Source organism: Bos indicus x Bos taurus, chromosome 18, assembly GCF_003369695.1.
Source record: "Bos indicus x Bos taurus breed Angus x Brahman F1 hybrid chromosome 18, Bos_hybrid_MaternalHap_v2.0, whole genome shotgun sequence".
In the NCBI taxonomy this organism is placed as follows: Eukaryota; Metazoa; Chordata; class Mammalia; order Artiodactyla; family Bovidae; genus Bos; species Bos indicus x Bos taurus.
The window spans coordinates 5,750,476-5,768,467 of NC_040093.1; the positions used below are offsets into that span (position 1 = coordinate 5,750,476).

Here is a 17,992-nt window from a genome sequence, read left to right on the forward strand (position 1 = left end):
TGTGTCCAACTATTTGCAGCCCCGTGGACTGTAGACCGCCAGGCTCTTTTGGATTCCCCAGGCAAGAATACTGGAGTAGGTTGCCGTACACTCCTCTAGGGGATCTTCCCAACCTAGGGGTTGAATCCAGGTCTCCTGCATTGCAGGCCCATTCTTTACCATCCGAGACACCAGGGAAGCCCTTTTAAAGATGGTAGAGTGCATAAAAAGGTTTAGAAGGCCTGTGTGTGTGTGTGTGTAGCAGAGGAGGAAGAATGCCATGCTGTCCTGACACAGAGTGGAGTTGGCATAAAGACACAATTTCAGGATCACCAACAGCCAGAGGTGGGTTCAGGCTATTCACAGTCAATAGTGAGGAGAGAACACAGGCCCTGAGGCAGACTGTTGAGGCAGTTAGAGGAGATCTCTTCCTTTGCTCCAGGAGCTCAATGGAGAATAAACAGGGTCTTTGAAAAAAAAAAAGATGGGAGAGGTAGAGGTGGACTTTTGAGGAGCTCCATAGGAAAGGTATGGAGCAAACACACAGGGAATGTGAGGGAACAGCCAGGAATCTGAATCAAGAACAGTCAGTTCGGGCCTGTGTTTTTCTCCAGCTGTGATGAGCCACACGGGGACAAGGTAGAGCTGGTGTGATGGGGGTGTCCACATGCCAGACCTTTGCTTTGGGGCATTTGACTTGCATGACTGTAAGTGATAGAGGACGGTGTTTGTCTCCATGATTTAAAAATAACCTGGATGAGGTGGTAGAGTGTATTCCATTGGCTTACCATTTTATTCTTGATGCAGACAAGCCTGGACTGTAGTTACATACTCTGCACATGGTCAGCAAATTAATGAGAAGAACACAAAATGAAACTAGTACACCCTCTGGTATGGCCTTCACTTTAGGGGGTTGATGTGTGCAGGGGTCCTTTGACCTGGAAGAGTGGAAAAGAATCTATCTGGCCAGGAACAGCAGAGGAGGGCAGAAGCAGGACCCTCCACCCGGACAGTCCTCCTCACCCTCACCAAGCACAAAGGGCGAGTGTAACTTCAACTGGGACCGCAGTGAGCTCATCCAAGGGGTAGCTACTTGAGGCTGAGTAGACCCACTTCAGAAATAAAAAGAGCCTAAAATCAGGAGAGAAAAGGACGAAGCCTCCTGGCTGCCTAGACCCTTCCATGGCGAAAAATTCTGAAACAAAATGCTGTTCTGTAGCGTTTAATATTCTATCGTCCGTTCTACCCATTGGGAATTTTGTATTTCATATTTTAACTTGTAATCCCTACACAGATAACTCCAGTTCTTTTTAATTTAAATTGCTTAAATTAATTGATTGCAGGCAATGTTTCTGGATCCAACTACCGCCCCACAGCTACTCCTCACTGAGATCACAGTTTTCTCAGTTCAGGACCAACGGTCAACCGCTGGCAAAAATAGCTTTTGACTTAAACTGTTTTCAACTTGTTAAAAAGAAATTTCCAAAATAAGTGGCCCACACAACTGTAAGCATTTAATTTAAAACTTGTTAGAGACAGTAACTTAAGCTAAGCAGGAAGCCATCCTCTCATAAGATACAAAGACCCTTAAGCATGTCTAAACCTAGAAAAGGTAAACTTGGGAGGGAATTCAAGGGACGCACACACCACACCTCTACCGGCTCTCCTCCCTCCATCTCAGTCGTAGCGCAAGCCCGGGTTCTTTACGCCCCGCCCCTTGCTGGTCCTGCTCTGCTCAGGCCCCGCCCACAGTCCTTAAGCGCACGCGCCGTTTCTTCAAGACCGGGAAGCTGGTAGTGCAGAGCACAAGTCACGCTGGGCAGCAAGAGTTAACACTTTTCTAGCTTGGACCTGCGCCTCACAGTCCTCTTTACAGACAGACGGTTAAAATCAGCAATTTCAAGGTACGGGGAGGCACCTCCCGTCCCCAGCCGCCCGGGGTTCCCTCCTCGCCCCGCCCCTCGCCGGTAGCACTCCGCTCAGGCCCCGCCCCGGAGGCCACTAAAACACCGCCCATGCAGCGCCTTGCGGAACCGGAGAATGCGAAGTCGGGTACGCTGTACCAAGCCTCTCGTTTCTTGTGTAAATCGGTGCTGCGCGGTACCCCTGACTTCACTTTCAGGACTTTAAATCCTAGCATCCGGCCCTCTGCCCCCAGTAAATCCAGACGTCGGCCTTTCAAAGTCGACTGTTTTCCTTTGGGTTAAAATCACCCTGAGGCGGGTCCCTGAGCCCTTGGCTTTTTTGCCCTTGACCCACGTAAACACCGCCTTTCAAGGCATTTTCCTGCTTTAAATCCTTTACCACTTCCGCCTCCAACGTCCTCTGCTAAGAGAACAAAGTGAATTCGATGACGCCATCACCCGTCTCGCCCTGTCAGGCCCTGGAGGTAGAGCCGGGGCGCCCCGTTCCTGGAGAGGCAGTGTCCTCTCCGGGTGTCTGGGATCCTGGAGAGACCGCCCCAGTCCTGAGACCCCCTCCCTCCCAGCCCCTGTGTCCTCGCCGGTCCTTCGGCTCCACAGGCCTCCCCTTCCTGTCAGCCCGTCCCATCACCCTACGGCAGGGTGCTACCATGACCTGCCCGTGTGACATCAGTGTTCCGTGTCAAATTCAACTCAGTTGGAAAACGGTCTCTTTGGGTCCCAGGGTATCTTATTCAGTCGCCACCCCTGAAAATTTGGGGGCAAAGGGAATCAAGAGAAGCAGATACAGAGCGACTGAGAAAGAGAACAACATGAGGGAGAACCGATGAGAACATAGAAGATGGCTCAGGGACTTGTAAAGAAAGAGAAGATAAAGTGAAAGCAGTTAAGTCCTGATTGAATGTAGCAGGTATATCAAACAGAAATAAAGAGCCCGATCTCCAGAGGTTAGAGAGCAGCAGTGACGAGGAACTTCACACAGGGAGTCAGGAGAGAAGATAAGAGTTGGAACCGTGGCCTTCAGAGTCTTCTGGTGCTGGGAGAGAAAGAGGACTAGTGGCAAGAAGCGCTGAGGAAGAGCAGGAAAGACGTATCACCCTGGGGTGCCAGAGAGTGAGGAGGGAGTGTTAGGGAGAAAGAAGCGAAACCACACTCCTCCAATTCGGACTGGAATCCAGGGTCTTAATTAATACTGCACACCTGGTCTCAGGACTTAATGATGCTCAGGTTCTTTACATAGCAGTGCAGACGTAATTCAGCAAGAGGCAAAGTGATAGGTAAGGAGTAGATTTATTCAGAGAGATACACATTCCACAGGGCCTCCTAGGAGGCACTTAGAAGACGTGGATTCAATCCCTGGGTCGGAAAGATCCCCTGGAGGAGGGCATGGCAACCCACTCCAGTATTCTTGCCCGGATAGTCCCATGGACAAAAGAGCCTGGCTGCCTACAAGTCCATAGGGGTCGCAAAAGAGTCGGACAGTACTGAGCCGATGCGCGTGCCCGCACACATTCCATAGCTAGAAAGTAGGTCATCTCAGAAGGTGAGAGGCCCTGTGATAATGCACGTTCCATAGGCAGAATGTAGTCAGTCTCAGAAAGTGAAAGCGACCCTGAAATACAAGGTGGTTAGTTTTTAGGGGCTGAGTAATTTCACAGTCTAGAGAGTGGAGTAATTATTTAAGCTATTTCAGGGAGAGATGGAGACTTTTGTGAATTGGGCCACCCCCCACTTTCTGGCCTTTCTGACAGTTGGCGTCAGAACTGTCATAGCACCTATGAGCATGTCATTTAACTAATATGTCACGACGAGCAGAGAATGAAGTTCAAGGTTTGTTGGCAGTCAAATCTTCCGCCATCTTGGGTCTAATTAGTTGTAACTGGATTTTGTCATAGGTTTAATGACTGAGTCATTATTTTAAGGGTTGTGCCCTGTTCCCTTCCCTCCTGTGTCAGGTGTAGGAGAGTCAGGGGAAGAAATGACCAGAAATAATGGAGATTGAGGGCAGTCAGGTTGGGGAAAAAGAGTGCAAGAGGGGAGGGGAATAAGTTGAAGAGTGGGGCAGAACAGGTGTGAGGGAAGAACTAGGAGGGGAGAAACAGCAGGAGGGTAGATGGGAGCAAAAAGAGACACAGGGATAGAATAGGGAGACAGGTAAGGTGAATGGAATGGAATAACCTGGTAGTACAGGTAGAGGGAGTGGGTAACTGGCTCCAGCTGTTTGGATATGGATAATTAAGTTGTGATGTAGGAGTTGTGTTTTTAGAATCTAGTACATTTAAAATTTGTTTAAATCATACAGATGAGGGTGAGAATTGCAAAACACGTGTCTATAGGTCTTGTGCATCTTGTAATTATTTGAGAAGATAACTTCCATTTGCAGTTTTTATTCCGTGGGGGCAGTGACTTGATTCACTCAGTTGCAGGTTACCCCTTCCTTTCCTTTTACTGGCATGGAGTAGAGGTCAGAGAAGAGGGCACCTGGAACAAGAAATGACTGAGCTTATTTCTAAGTTGACCCCTTTACAGTGTTTTCCACATCAGCAGCTATGTTTGTGCAACTCTGTATTTTTAAATTATTTCACTGAGATTCTTTCTCCACTTGTGCACTGCAACTAGCGAGTAGCTCCCACCACCCACTGCAACTAGAGAAAAGCCAAGCAGTAAAGAAGACCCAGGGTGCAGCCAAAAATAACTAAATAAAATATATTTAAAAGTTTTTTTAAAGTACCAAGAAACCATAAGCTATTAAAAATAACTGCTTATGTGCACAGCTGTGACAAATTATGAATAACATACAAAAAGACCAAAACCCAACTGCAACTGCCACTTCAGAGGTGAGGAGAACAAAAGCAGGGTACTGAACATGGTCCCCCGCCCACAGCACCACCAAGGGGTTGGGCAGACCAGCTAGGGGGACCCACCCAATCTGCTCCTACTCTGCCCCCATCTTCACCCAGTTTAAGAGACCAGCTCACCCAGCCTCAGGGAGCGAGTAAGTCACCTGTTTCTTGTTCTCACCTGTGCTGCAGTTCAGTTCAGTTGCTCAGTCGTGTCCAACTCTGTGAACCCATGGACTGCAGCACGCCAGGCTTCCCTGTCCATCACCAACTCCCAGAATTTACTCAAACTCGTGTCCATCAAGTTGGTGATGCCATCCAACCATGTCATCCTCTGTCATCCCCTTCTCCTCCTGCCTTCAATCTTTCCCAGCATCAGGGTCTTTTCCAATGAGTCAGTTCTTCGCATCAGGTAGCCAAAGTATTGGAGTTTTGGCCTCAGCATCAGTCCTTCCAGTGAATATTCAGGACTGATTTCCTTTAGGATTGACTGGTTGGATCTCCTTGCAGTCCAAGGGAGTTCCAATAAAGCTCTGCCTGAATTCTTTGCCTGGCCTGTTACCAATTTCTACTGATTAAACAGTCCAAGAACCCAGGTCGGTAACAAATACAGTCTATCCTTTAACAACTGTGCAGAGAGGACTTGAGGGGACAGTCAACTTATAGGGTTTAATATATATACACAGGTCAAATGACATCACTGTATTGTCACATTTTTGATCACTAATAATTTACATTTGTTTCTTAATATTACAGGAGACGTTTAAAAATCTATTGCCATTGAGGAAATATCCTTTTCTTGTGAATATGCCCATTTTGCTGCCTTTAAATTATTAAAACAAAACTCATCAGGAACAAAATGGACTCATGAATACCTATAGTCAGTTTCTCCTATTGATCTGTGTTTGCTGAAAAGTTCCACTATCAACTCCATGCTGAAATATCTTTCTTGTCACCATGACGAGCTACCAATATTGCATAATACAGAGTAAACTACCTTATAAAGATCCCAAAATCTATCCTACTCACTAGATCTTTTACAAATGTAAGGATATATCTTCTATTCGTGTGTGCCATGCTAAGACATTTTGCTTATTTGTATGTGAAAATATTTGAATATACTAATTACCCTATCCAAACATTACCATATTTCAAATGATTACCAATTCCTGCATATGATATCTTTCACATGTAAGAATGTGAGAACATATACTTGCAGTAGATGTTAAGAAACAGATATTGCCACAAAAGTTAGTGAGTGTAGGAATGACATTATTTGATAGTTGATAATCTAGCTTTACTTAATATACAATTCATATTAAACAGAATATACATCCTACAAAATGCCCTAAGAAATACTGCAAACATGGTAATACTTCAGGTAAAAGTTAAATCCCAATGTCTTCATGTCTTACAGGCTTTGTTACCCACATTTGACAAAACATTCCAAGATAAAGAACACAGAAAAGAGCTAAGCTATATTATAATTTTAAAGTTAAACTGTCTACCCTCAAAATGAATGTATAGATAATCTGAAATTACATTTAGACATTACTGATTTAAGTTTATGATATAAAGTTTTTCTCAAAGGTATTTGAAGGTAATTCATCAAGAGTGTGGAATAAAGTATTTTAAACAATACAGTTCTCATTAAAAGGAAAAAAAATTATTTTTCTCATTTTATTGTACCCATATGAGATGATGGATGCTAAGTAAACAATGATTTCGTAATACATGTAAATCAGACCATTCTGCTGTACAGTTTAAAGTTGATATATGTCAATTATAAAACTGGGATGAGGGAATGATGGTTTTAAAAAGGTAAATAAACACCTTAGCAAAAAATAATGATGTCATCTATTAAAAAATTTTTTTTAAACACTGCTCTTTTTAGAGCAATGGTTAGTGACCTAAAGCATCATATACAATAGTCCTCCAATCCTCAAACCCCAAATCTTGTCCTTAAGAGTCTCTGAAACTGATAATGAACAGAATGAACAGTGATGAATAGAAACAGAAAGGCTGTTCTGGCAGGTATCCGAATGACATTGCTCGTTATAATCAAGGATAGTCTTGTATTTCATACTGTAGTATGTAATCCCTCCACAGATAAAAATTACACATTAATTCTGTAATTCAAAGTATTCATTCAAATGATCTGTTTCACATGTGTGATTTAGGGTAGGTTCTTCCCTGGTGGCTCAGACGGTAAAGCACCTGCCTACAATGTGGGAGACCCGGGATCAATCCCTGAGTTGGGAAGATCCACTGGAGAAGGAAATGGCAGCCCATTCCAGTACTCTTGCCTGGAAAATCCCATGGATGGAGAAGCCTGGTAGGCTACAGTCCATGGGGTCGCAAAGAGTTGGACACGACTGAGTGACTTCACTTTCACTTTTCTTTTTACCTTTACCATTTCACATATGTTTTCAAGTATATACGTGTAGAGTATTTTTAACAGTCCCTTATTGTCCTTTTGATGTCTGCAGATTTAGTATAAATAACAAAAATTCAATCAAGTAAATATTAAAAATCATATACATTAGTTTTGTATGGTTTCTCTCTAAGGTTGAATCTCTTTTATTGAAATATAATTGATTGTAACTGTTCATTTTAGCTGTACTACACACACGAGGCAACATTTGCTTTATAAAAACAATTACAATGATGTGTGTAGCCATCTATCCTCTATGTCATCACAATATTTTTAAACATCTTCCTTACACAGGATGTAACAGTCCCATGACATATATAAATACCTAGGAGTTCGTATGGCTTGGTCCTCTTCATCTCTTTTACCTGGAACCACACCACCCTTCCTTCTGGCAACAACCAGGCATTTGTTCTTCATTATCTATGAAGCTGTTTTCACTGTGTTTTGTTTCTTATATTCCACATATAAGGAGATCATGCAGTATTTGTCTTTCTACATCTGACTTCTTTCACTTAGTATAATCCTCTAGATCCATCCATGTTGTTGCAAATGGCTAGACTTCTTTATTTATGGCTAATATTCCTGTGTGTATGTGTGTGTGTGTGTGTGCGCCTTGTACACATATCCTCTAATTTTTCATCTATTAATGGATATTTAGGTTGCTTCCATATCTTGGCTATTGGAAATAATGCTACAGTGAATATTAAGAGTGCCTATATCTTCTCAAATTAGTGTTTTTCTGTTCTGCTAGTAAATGGCCAGAAGTGCGAAACCTGGCTCACATAATAGGTTTTTTGTTTTTTAATTTCTGAGAATCTTTCATACTGTTTTGCATAAATGATGCACCAATTTACAATACCAGCACCAAGGCCCAAGAGTACCCTTTTCTCTACAGCACTGCTAATGCTTGTTATTTATTGTCTTTCTAACTATAGTGTGGGATCTCATTGACTTTGTGTTTTGCATTTCCCTGATGATTAATGATGCTGAGCATCTTTTCATGTGTCTGCTGGGCATCTGTATGTGTTTTTCCACCCTGATAGAGTCCCATTAGCTGAGTAAGGCTGGAATACATGCAGAAATTTTGTCTGAATTGTTTTAACTTTGAGCTTTGAATAAAAGCGTTTCCATATGTGTGAGGCATATGTTTGTTTTCAGTGTGTATTTTCAGATGCCTCGTGAGGCTTGCAAACTGGGTATAAGCTTTGCCACACTCATTACATTTGTAAGGTTTTTCTCCAGTGTGGATGGTTTTATGTTGCGTAAGATATGAATGTCTTGTAAGGGCTTTTCCACACTCATCACATTTGTAAAGTTTCTCTCCAGTATGAGTTCTCTCGTGACCCCAAAGCTGTGACCGTTCAATAAAAGCCTTATCACATTTATTACATTTAAAAGGTTTTTCTCCTGTATGAATTCTCTGGTGTGCCATAAGGTTTGAACGCTGGGTAAAATGCTTGCCACACTCATTACATTTGTGTGGTTTCTCTCCAGCATGCATCTTCTGATGTCTGCTAAGGTGTGAAAATTGGGTAAAAGCTTTGCCACATTCATTGCATTTGTAAGGTTTCTCTCCAGTGTGCATCCTCTGATGATTTGCAAGATGTGAATTTCGACTAAAGACCTTGCCACAGACACTACATTTATATGCTTTCTCTTCTGCATGCACTCTCTGATGTGCTATAAGGTGGGACTGGTGGTTAAAGGCTTTGCCACAGTCACTACATCTGTAAGGTTTCTGTCCAGAGTGAATTCTCTTGTGATTTGTGAGGTTTGATTTTTTGCTAAAGGCCTTCCCACAGTCATTACAGTTGTAAGATTTTTCTCGAGTGTGTGTTTTCCTGTGTTGTGAAGATAACACAGTGGTTTCCACACTAGGAGGAATTTGATGAAGTGAGGAAACTGAGGAACCATTGCTGACTGACTTCTCAAGTTGAGTGCCTCCATACATTTTCTCCTCAGTTGTAAATCTCTGCAGTTCAGCCACCTGTTCCTGCAGTCTTGCTCCAGTTCTACTGTCCAAACACTTTATATTGTGTCCAGCGATGATTATGTTATCTTTCATTGTTAACAAATTTCTTATGAATGGCTTGTCGTGCGTGAAATATTCATATGTATTACTTCTTACAGAAACACTCTGAGGAAGATTAATTAAGGATTTATTATCCTGATCTTCCTTCTGACTGAGATTTTTGTTGTGGGTCAAAAGCACTTCTTTGTCGTTTCTTGCATCATATCCCCACTCACTCTCACTCTCCTGCATATTTTCACAGATTTCCTTGAGGTCAAAATCCTTGATGCCATAAGTTTCATTTTTCTCTAATGTCATTAGGTGGCATAATTCTCCTTTACTGATGTCCTCTTTTGGGGATGATAATTCCTTGACTGCAAATGTGGCAGAATAGCTTCCTATGACACAGAGTTGGAAAATATTTCATGTTGAATTAGACACTTACACAAAAATAATACAACGACCACAAAAGTTCTTCAATCATGGTCTTCAAACACTATGACAGTTCTTTTAGTTTTCTTTTTATACTTTTTCCAGCATTCATGTTTTCTCTTATCTCAGATAATAAAATTTCAAGTACATACAATGTACAACGCACACTTTTTTGCCATATAACTTGGATAATTAAATGATACTCCATAAGTAGAAAGTCTGTCTACGTACTGGCTTACAGAACTGGAGGCATGAAATCATAATTGAGATTCGAGACTGTCTTCCCTAATCCCTAATCTTTATAATACTGTTTAATCACATGTGAACATGATGCAAGAAAAAATATTTTTACAAATCTATACATCACAATAATTGATACGTTTTCATAAATAAAGATAAATCTAGCAAGTAAGTTAATAAATAACCACAATTATACAAAATAATAGTCTCTGGAATTCTAAAAGACTCTTGAGTAAGTACAAAAAAATTTTTTTTCATTCCAGAAGGAACACATGATAGGCAAAGTAAAAAGTATCTTGAGAAGCACTGACTTTTGAAATATCAGGCTCAGATCAACACACACATGTATAAAGTTTAAGAATTAAGGAAAACTGTCTGAAATCTCAACTATGGGATTTCATGGAGTACAATTATATGGCAAAAATATACATATATAGTGTACAATAAATGTTCTGGAAATTTGTTACCTAAGGTCAGAGAGAACATTTGTATGGGAAAAAATTACAAACAGAGACATTTTCCTCACCCAGGGAGAGCAGGTTCCTGTAGGTCTCCAGCATCACATCCCTGTACAAGGCCCTCTGAATAGGATCCAGGCATTCCCACTCTTCCTGAGTGAATTCTACAGCCACATCCTTGAATGTAAACAGTCCCTGAAAGGAAACATTTCACCAAATGAATAGGGAGAGAGTTCTGAAAATCAGTCTTACAGAATCAGACGTGTAAGGACTGGCTTGGCTGGAATGAATGTTCTGAGTGATCTATATAAGATAATTCTGAGCAAGTTACAATCCTCCAATTTTTTTTTAACTGAGGTGAAATTCATATTAACAAAGTTAGCCACTTTTAAAGGAGAGTGAAAAAGCTGGCTTAAAGCTCAACATTCAGAAAACGAAGATCATGGCATCTGGTCCCATCACTTCATGGGAAATAGATGGGGCAACAGTGGAAACAGTGTCAGACTTTATTTTTTTGGGCTCCAAAAGCACTGCAGATGGTGACTGTAGCCATGAAATTAAAAGACGCTTACTCCTTGGAAGGAAAGTTATGACCAACCTAGATAGCATATTCAAAAGCAGAGACGTTCCTTTGCCAACAAAGGTCCATCTAGTCAAGGCTATGGTTTTTCCAGTAGTCATGTATGGATATGAGAGTTGGACTGTGAAGAAAGCTGAGCGCAGAAGAATTGATGCTTTTGAACTGTGGTGTTGGAGAAGACTCTTTGAGAGTCCCTTGGACTGCAAGGGCATCCAACCAGTCCATTCTAAAGGAGATCAGTCCTGGGTGTTCTTTGGAAGGAATGATGCTAAAGCTGAAACTCCAGTACTTTGGCCACCTCATGTGAAGAGCTGACTCATTGGAAAAGACTCTGATGCTGGGAGGGATTGAGGGCAGGAGGAGAAGGGGACGACAGAAGATGAGATGGCTGGATGGCATCACTGACTCGATGGACGTGAGCTTGAGTGAACTCCAGGAGTTGGTGATGGACAGGGAGGCCTAGCATGCTGCGATTCATGGGGTCGCAAAGAGTCGGACACGACTGAGCAACTGAACTGAAAGGACCATTCAGTGACATTTAGTACATTTACAATGTTGAACATCACCTCTTTCTCGTTCAAAAATATTTCAGTTGTCCCCAGAGGAAATCTTTTACCCATTCAGCAGTTGTTTCTTTCTTCCCCATTTGCTATCAGTCCCTGGACACCACTAATGCTTTATCTCAATAGATGTACCTCCTTGGGATATTTGCATATAAGTAGAATAGTATAAAATGTAACCTTTTGTCTGATTTCTTAGGATTATTTGTTCTACTTTTGTGAAAAATGTCATGGGTAATTTGATATGGATCATATTAAATGTGTAGATGTATTTGAGTAGTTTGGCCATTTAAACCATATTCATTCTTCCAATCCAGGAGAAAATGTAGATTTGTTAATTTTTTTAACAAAAAGTGTGTTTAAGTCTATATGACTATCAGCCTAAAGAAAGTAGATACAGGAAGAGGTTAACATACTTGAAAAACAGGATAACCATAAATCAAAAACTATTTCACAAAAACCAAAAGGAACAGAACACAAGCATAATATAATAGGAAATCATCAAACTGCAAAAGGAGAAATAGGAAAAAAAAAAAAAAAAAGAAATACAGAATCAAGTGGAAAACAAGGTTTAAATTGGCAGTATATACCTATCTATTAATAATTACCTGTAATGTCAATGGACTTGAATGCTCCACTAGAAGACACAGAGTGACAGACTGGCTTGAAAACCTTGAGCACATCATATACTGCCTACAAGAGGCCCACTTTAGATGTGACAAGGAATGCAGTATTGATACATACTATAACATGGCTGAACCAAAAAATTATTTCTCTTAGGTCTGCCTCCCAAAGCAATAGAAGTAAAAGTGAACATCAACACATGGGACCAATCAAACTTATGAGGTTTTGTATAACAAAGGGAACCATCAACAAAAGAAAAAAGACAACTTACAGACCAAGAGAAAATACCTGCAAATGATGCAACCAACAGGTACTTAATTTCCAAAATATACAGATATCTCACACAATTCAAAAACAAACAAAACAACCCAATCGAAAAATGGGCAGAAGATCTAAACAGACATTTCGTGAAAGAAGACATACAGATGGGCAAAAGGCACTTGAAAAGACACTGCTAAGTCACTTCAGTCATGTCCGACTCTGACCCCATAGACGGCAGCCCACGAGGCTCCTCCGTCCATGGGATTTTCCAGGCAAGAGTGCTGGAGTGGGGTGCCATTGCCTTCTCCAGAAAAGACACTCAACATCATTAATTATCAAAAAAAATACAAACGAAAACTAAAAATGAGGTACCTCACTTCACACTGATCAGAATGGTCATTGTTAAAAAATCTACAAATGAGAAATGCTCGAGAGAGTGTGGAGAAAAGGGAACCCTCCTACACTGTTGGTAGGAATGTAAGCTGACAAAGCCACTATGGAAAAACAGTATGAAGGTTCTTCAAAAAATTAAAAATAGAGTTGCCATATGATCCAGCAATCCCACTCCCTGGAAATATATGTGGACAAAACTATAATTCAAAAAGATACATGCACCCCTGTGTTCAAAGCAGCACTATTCACAATAGCCAAGACATGCAAACAACATAAATGTCCACTGACAGATGAATGGCTAAACAAGATGTCATGCATACATACAATGGAATACTATGCAGCCATAAAAAGAATGAAGCCATTTCAGTTGCAAGACCATGGATGCATCTAGAGATTATCATACTAAATAACTCAGAGAAAGACAAATACCATATCACTTATATGTGGATTCTAAAATATAACACAAATGAACCTATCTATCAAACTGATACAAATTCGCCAACAGAGAACAGACTTGTGGTTGCCAGGGGGGAGGTGGGATGGGGAGAATGGATTGAAAGTTTGGAATTAGCAGATGCAAACCATTCTATAGAGAATGGATAAATAACAAGGTCATGCTGTACAGCACAGAGAACTATCATCAATATCTTATAATAAACCATAATGGAAAAGAATATAAAAAATAATGTGTGTGTGTGTGTGTATGTGTGTGTGTGTGTATATATATATATATATATATATATATATATATACACACTTTAATGTACTTTAATGTACACCAGACATTGACAAATCATTGTGAATCTACACTTCTGAAGTCTACTACACTTCAATTTTTTTAAAGAGACTACTCTTTTAAGAAAAAAAAAAAAAAACAGATACTCTTTTTCTGTGAATGTTTCTGGCATTCTTTCAAAAAGAGGAATAGACTGGGACTTCCCTGGGAGTCCAGTGGCTAAGAATCCACCTTCCAATGCAGGGGACCGGGGTTCAATCCCTGGTAAGGGAAGTAAAATCCCACATGTTGTGGGGCAACTAAGACCACTCACTCTGGAGCCTGAGCACCAAAACTAGAGAGAAGCCTATGTGCCACCTCTAAGACCCAACACAGCCAAATAATTAATTAATTAAAAAAGAAAAAAGAAATATGGATGGGTTTGCTCATGGACTCAGTCTATCACTTTGATCTATATTACCCTTCTCATGCTAAAAACACAGATTTGTTTACCCCTGGTTTGTAGTATGGTTTGATGCTGCCCTCCAACTCTGTTCTTTTTCACATTTATTTTGGCTGTCTGGGAGCCACACTTATTCAAAATGAATTTTAGGACCAGGGTCACATTTGTACAAAATTGACTGGTGGGATTCTGACAGGGATTGTTCTGAATCTTTCTAACACTCTGGCAAGTACTGCCATCTTAACTACTCTAAGTCTTCCAATCAGCAATCACAGAATATCTTGACATTTATTTTTCTTTCAACTCTTGCATCAATACTTGTAGTTTTCATTGTATGAATCTTCCAGTTCCTTAAATTAATTCTCACTCTTTCTGATGGTCTTGTGAAGGCAACTGTTTTACTTACTTTCTTTTTTTTTTAAATTTTATTTAATTTTTAAACTTTACAATATTGTATTAGTTTTGCCAAATATCGAAATGAATCCGCCAAAAGTATACATGTGTTCCCCATCCTGAACCCTCCTCCGTCCTCCCTCCCCATACCATCCCTCTGGGTCGTCCCAGTGCACCAGCCCCAAGCATCCAGTATCATGCATCGAACCTGGACTGGCGACTCGTTTCATACATGATATTATACATGTTTCAATGCCATTCTCCCAAATCTTCCCACCCTCTCCCTCTCCCACAGAGTCCATAAGACTGTTCTATACATCAGTATCTCTTTTGCTGTCTCGTACACAGGGTTATTGTTACCATCTTTCTAAATTCCATATATATGCGTTAGTATACTGTATTGGTGCTTTTCTTTATGGCTTACTTCACTCTGTATAATAGGCTCCAGTTTCATCCACCTCATTAGAACTGATTCAAATGTATTCTTTTTAATGGCTGAGTAATACTCCATTGTGTATATGTACCACAGCTTTCTTATCCATTCATCTGCTGATGGACATCTAGGTTGCTTCCATGTCCTGGCTATTATAAACAGCGCTGCGATGAACATTGGGGTACACGTGTCTCTTTCCTTTCTGGTTTCCTCAGTGTGTATGCCCAGCAGTGGGACTGCTGGATCATAAGGCAGTTCTATTTACAGTTTTTTAAGGAATCTCCACACTGTTCTCCATAGTGGCTGTACTAGTTTGCATTTTTACTTACTTTCAAGTTGTTTATTGCTAGTGTACAGAAATATTTTAGAGCCAGAAACATACTGATTCACTTTTTTAACTTTTAAAATCTCGAAAAGCATGTTTCCCCATCAGTCTTTCATTCTACACCTCCTCGGGTATTTACCTACATTAGTATTCCATTGGCCAAAAAGTTCATTTGAGTTTTTCTAATCTGAACGAACTTTTTGGCCAACCAGTACATTGCTTATATGTAGCCTCTTTGGTTTACATGGAGCTGAAAGGGCATGCAGAAGGGTTTTCTGAACAATCCTTACTACCGTACGTCACTGACACCACAGAGCCTACTCTCACCTCCAATCCACGCCTGAGAACAAAACCTTTCACAGGAGGATCACCTAAAAGGACACTCTTCCTTAAGTTCTAGGTCACTGGGTCACAGTGAAGATCAATCTGCAGGGAGATGAGAGGAGATTCAGGGAAGGCCCTGTGTGTGATTAAATATTTTAGGCAGGAAACTTCATGGATAGAGAAGTTTAACAAGTCCAAATCTTGTCTTTTTAGGAAAGAGTTAACAGATCAACAAAGACTATGATTTTTACCTGGGAAAGCTCCATTCTTCCTTCTTTCCTCTTTTTCTTCTTAGATTCTTCAGGTAAGATTATTCTGTATGAGGAAAATATGTTGTTTAATGCTTACAATCAACATACCCCCCTGCTCTGCCACAAAGATACCAGAAGGTGAACCTTAATGTGGGGAAAGATAGTCCTTTGCTGCCAATTGTAAAAGGAAGGATCCAGGGGCAATAAATTTCTACAGGAAGACCAATTAGTAAGTTTTTCACCCACTTCAGGAAGCCCCTCCCTGCTGCCGAAACCCACACTCTGCTCCAATTACATCACCCTTCGTCCATTTGGCACTCAGCCCAAGGAAACTGCCTCCTCCAAGTTCTCTCTTGCAGGTGGCCAGCATCCAGTGACTGGTAGATGCAGGATATGGAAGCTGCCCCTTATGTTAATTGGAACCAACTCTGGAGGGTCACCCCAGTTCTAGAGCTCCCTGTGAGCTATAATGAACAACTGAGATTTTTGTCCTGATGGTTATGGGAAACCGTAAAAGGATTTAATGCCAAGGATGACACAATCAAATTTATGATTTACCTCTGATTCAGAGATAGAGAAAGACAAGCTGAGAAAAAGATACGCTAGAGAAAGACAAGCTGAGAAAAAGATACGCCTCTATCTCTGGGCCTATGCCTCTGTTTCTTTCTTAAGTGTTTTTTGTAACTGTTGCAGGACTGGAACACATTTGAAGTTTTAACTATACAGGCAAATTGGTCTACTGTGGGTTACAGGTGAGTATACTGAGGCTCAGAGCAGGAATAATTTTACAAAGTTACCCTGAAAAAGTCTGAGTTGAGTAAGCAGAACTGGGTTGAAGTGGCAGTCTGGACAGACTTAAGTAGAAAGGGTTTGTCCTAATTCCAGATTAACTTTCATGTTCCTGAGCAAGAGAAACTTCTTTTTCATGGGTTTGAGTGAGTGAAGTCGCTCAGTCGTGTCTGACTCTTTGAGACCCCGTGGACTGTAGCCTACCAGGCTCCTTGGTCCATGGAATTCTCCAGGCAAGAATACTGAAGTGGGTTGCCATTTCCTTCTCCAGGGGATCTTCCCAACCCAGGGATCGAACTCAGGTCTCCTGCATTGTAGGCAGACGCTTTACCATCTGAGCTATTTCAAGCATTTAATTCCTGTTTTCCAAAAAACATTATAATCAAAAAATATAAAATGAAAAATAGTTATTACTCCAGAAACACAAGAAAGAAGGTCACCCACAGAGATGTGCTCTGAACAATTTCTTCATCATGAACTGGGCTCTATTGGAACAAAGTTTCACATCAATCTAAGAAAGGCTGGAACCTGGGACCCCCCCTATAGCACTGCTCTGTACCTGAACAAATGCATACTGAGCACAGAATACAAAAAAAACAATAAAGAACTAAAAATAACTGCATACATGCACAGCTGGGGAAAATTATGAACAGTAAGATACCGCCCCCCCCAAAAAAGTGACAAATAGATTCAAGGGATTAGATCTGATAAACAGAGTGCCTGAAGAACTATGGATGGAGGTTCATGACACTATACAGGAAGCAGTGATCAAGATCATCCCCAAGAAAAAGAAATGCAAAAACACAAAATGGTTGTCTGAGGAGCCCTTAAAAATAGCTGAGAAAAGAAAAGAAGTGAAAGGCAAAGGAGAAGAGGAAAGACATACCCATTTGAATGCAGAGTTTTAAAGACTAGAACGGAGAAATAAGAAAGCTTTCCTCAGTGATCAATGCAAAGAAATAGAGGAAAACAATAGAATGAGAAAGACTAGAGATCTCTTCAAGAAAATTAGAGATATCAATGGAACTTTTCATGCAAAGATGGGCACAATAAAGGACAGAAATTGTATGGACCTAACAGAAGCAGAAGATATTAAGAAGTGGTGGCAAGAATACACCTAAGAACTGTACAAAAAAATATCTTCATGACCCAGATAACCACCATGGTGTGATCACTCACCTAGAGCCAGACATCCTGGAATGTGAAGTGAAGTGGGACTTAGGAAGCATCACTAGGAACAAAGCTAGTGGAGGTGATGGTATTCCAGTTGAGCTATTTCAAATCCTAAAAGATGATGCTGTGAAAGTGCTTCACTCAATATGCCAGAAAATTTGGAAAACTCAGCAGTGGCCACAGGACTGCAAAAAATCAGTTTTCACTCCAATCCCAAAGAAAGGCAGTGCCAAAGAATGTTCAAACTACTCCACAACTGCATTCATCTCACACGCTAGCAAAATGATGCTCAAAATTCTTCAAGCTGGGCTTCACAGTACATGAACTGTGAACTTCCAGATGTTCAAGCTGCATTGTGAAAAGGCAGAGAAATGAGAGATCAAATTGCCAAC

General features: G+C 40.9%; 1 protein-coding gene and 1 long non-coding RNA gene across 2 annotated transcripts in view; both read right to left on the reverse strand.

The window, feature by feature from the left end:
• Positions 1–17,992, reverse strand: part of LOC113875832 (zinc finger protein 677-like) — an 84,862-nt gene that overhangs the window by 63,689 nt on the left and 3,181 nt on the right. The window contains exons 3-5 of the mRNA XM_027514499.1: positions 15,639–15,702; positions 10,385–10,511; positions 8,369–9,584 (exon numbers count right to left, since the gene is read on the reverse strand). Coding sequence (XP_027370300.1) covers positions 8,369–9,584; positions 10,385–10,511; positions 15,639–15,653 — 1,358 coding nt within the window. The 5' untranslated portion in view covers positions 15,654–15,702. The remainder of the gene's footprint in view (positions 1–8,368; positions 9,585–10,384; positions 10,512–15,638; positions 15,703–17,992) is intronic.
• Positions 4,175–4,966, reverse strand: LOC113876086. Its single transcript, XR_003506418.1, has 2 exons — positions 4,923–4,966; positions 4,175–4,382 (listed from the first exon to the last, which is right to left on the reverse strand). It is a non-coding gene; the product is annotated as an uncharacterized LOC113876086 (long non-coding RNA).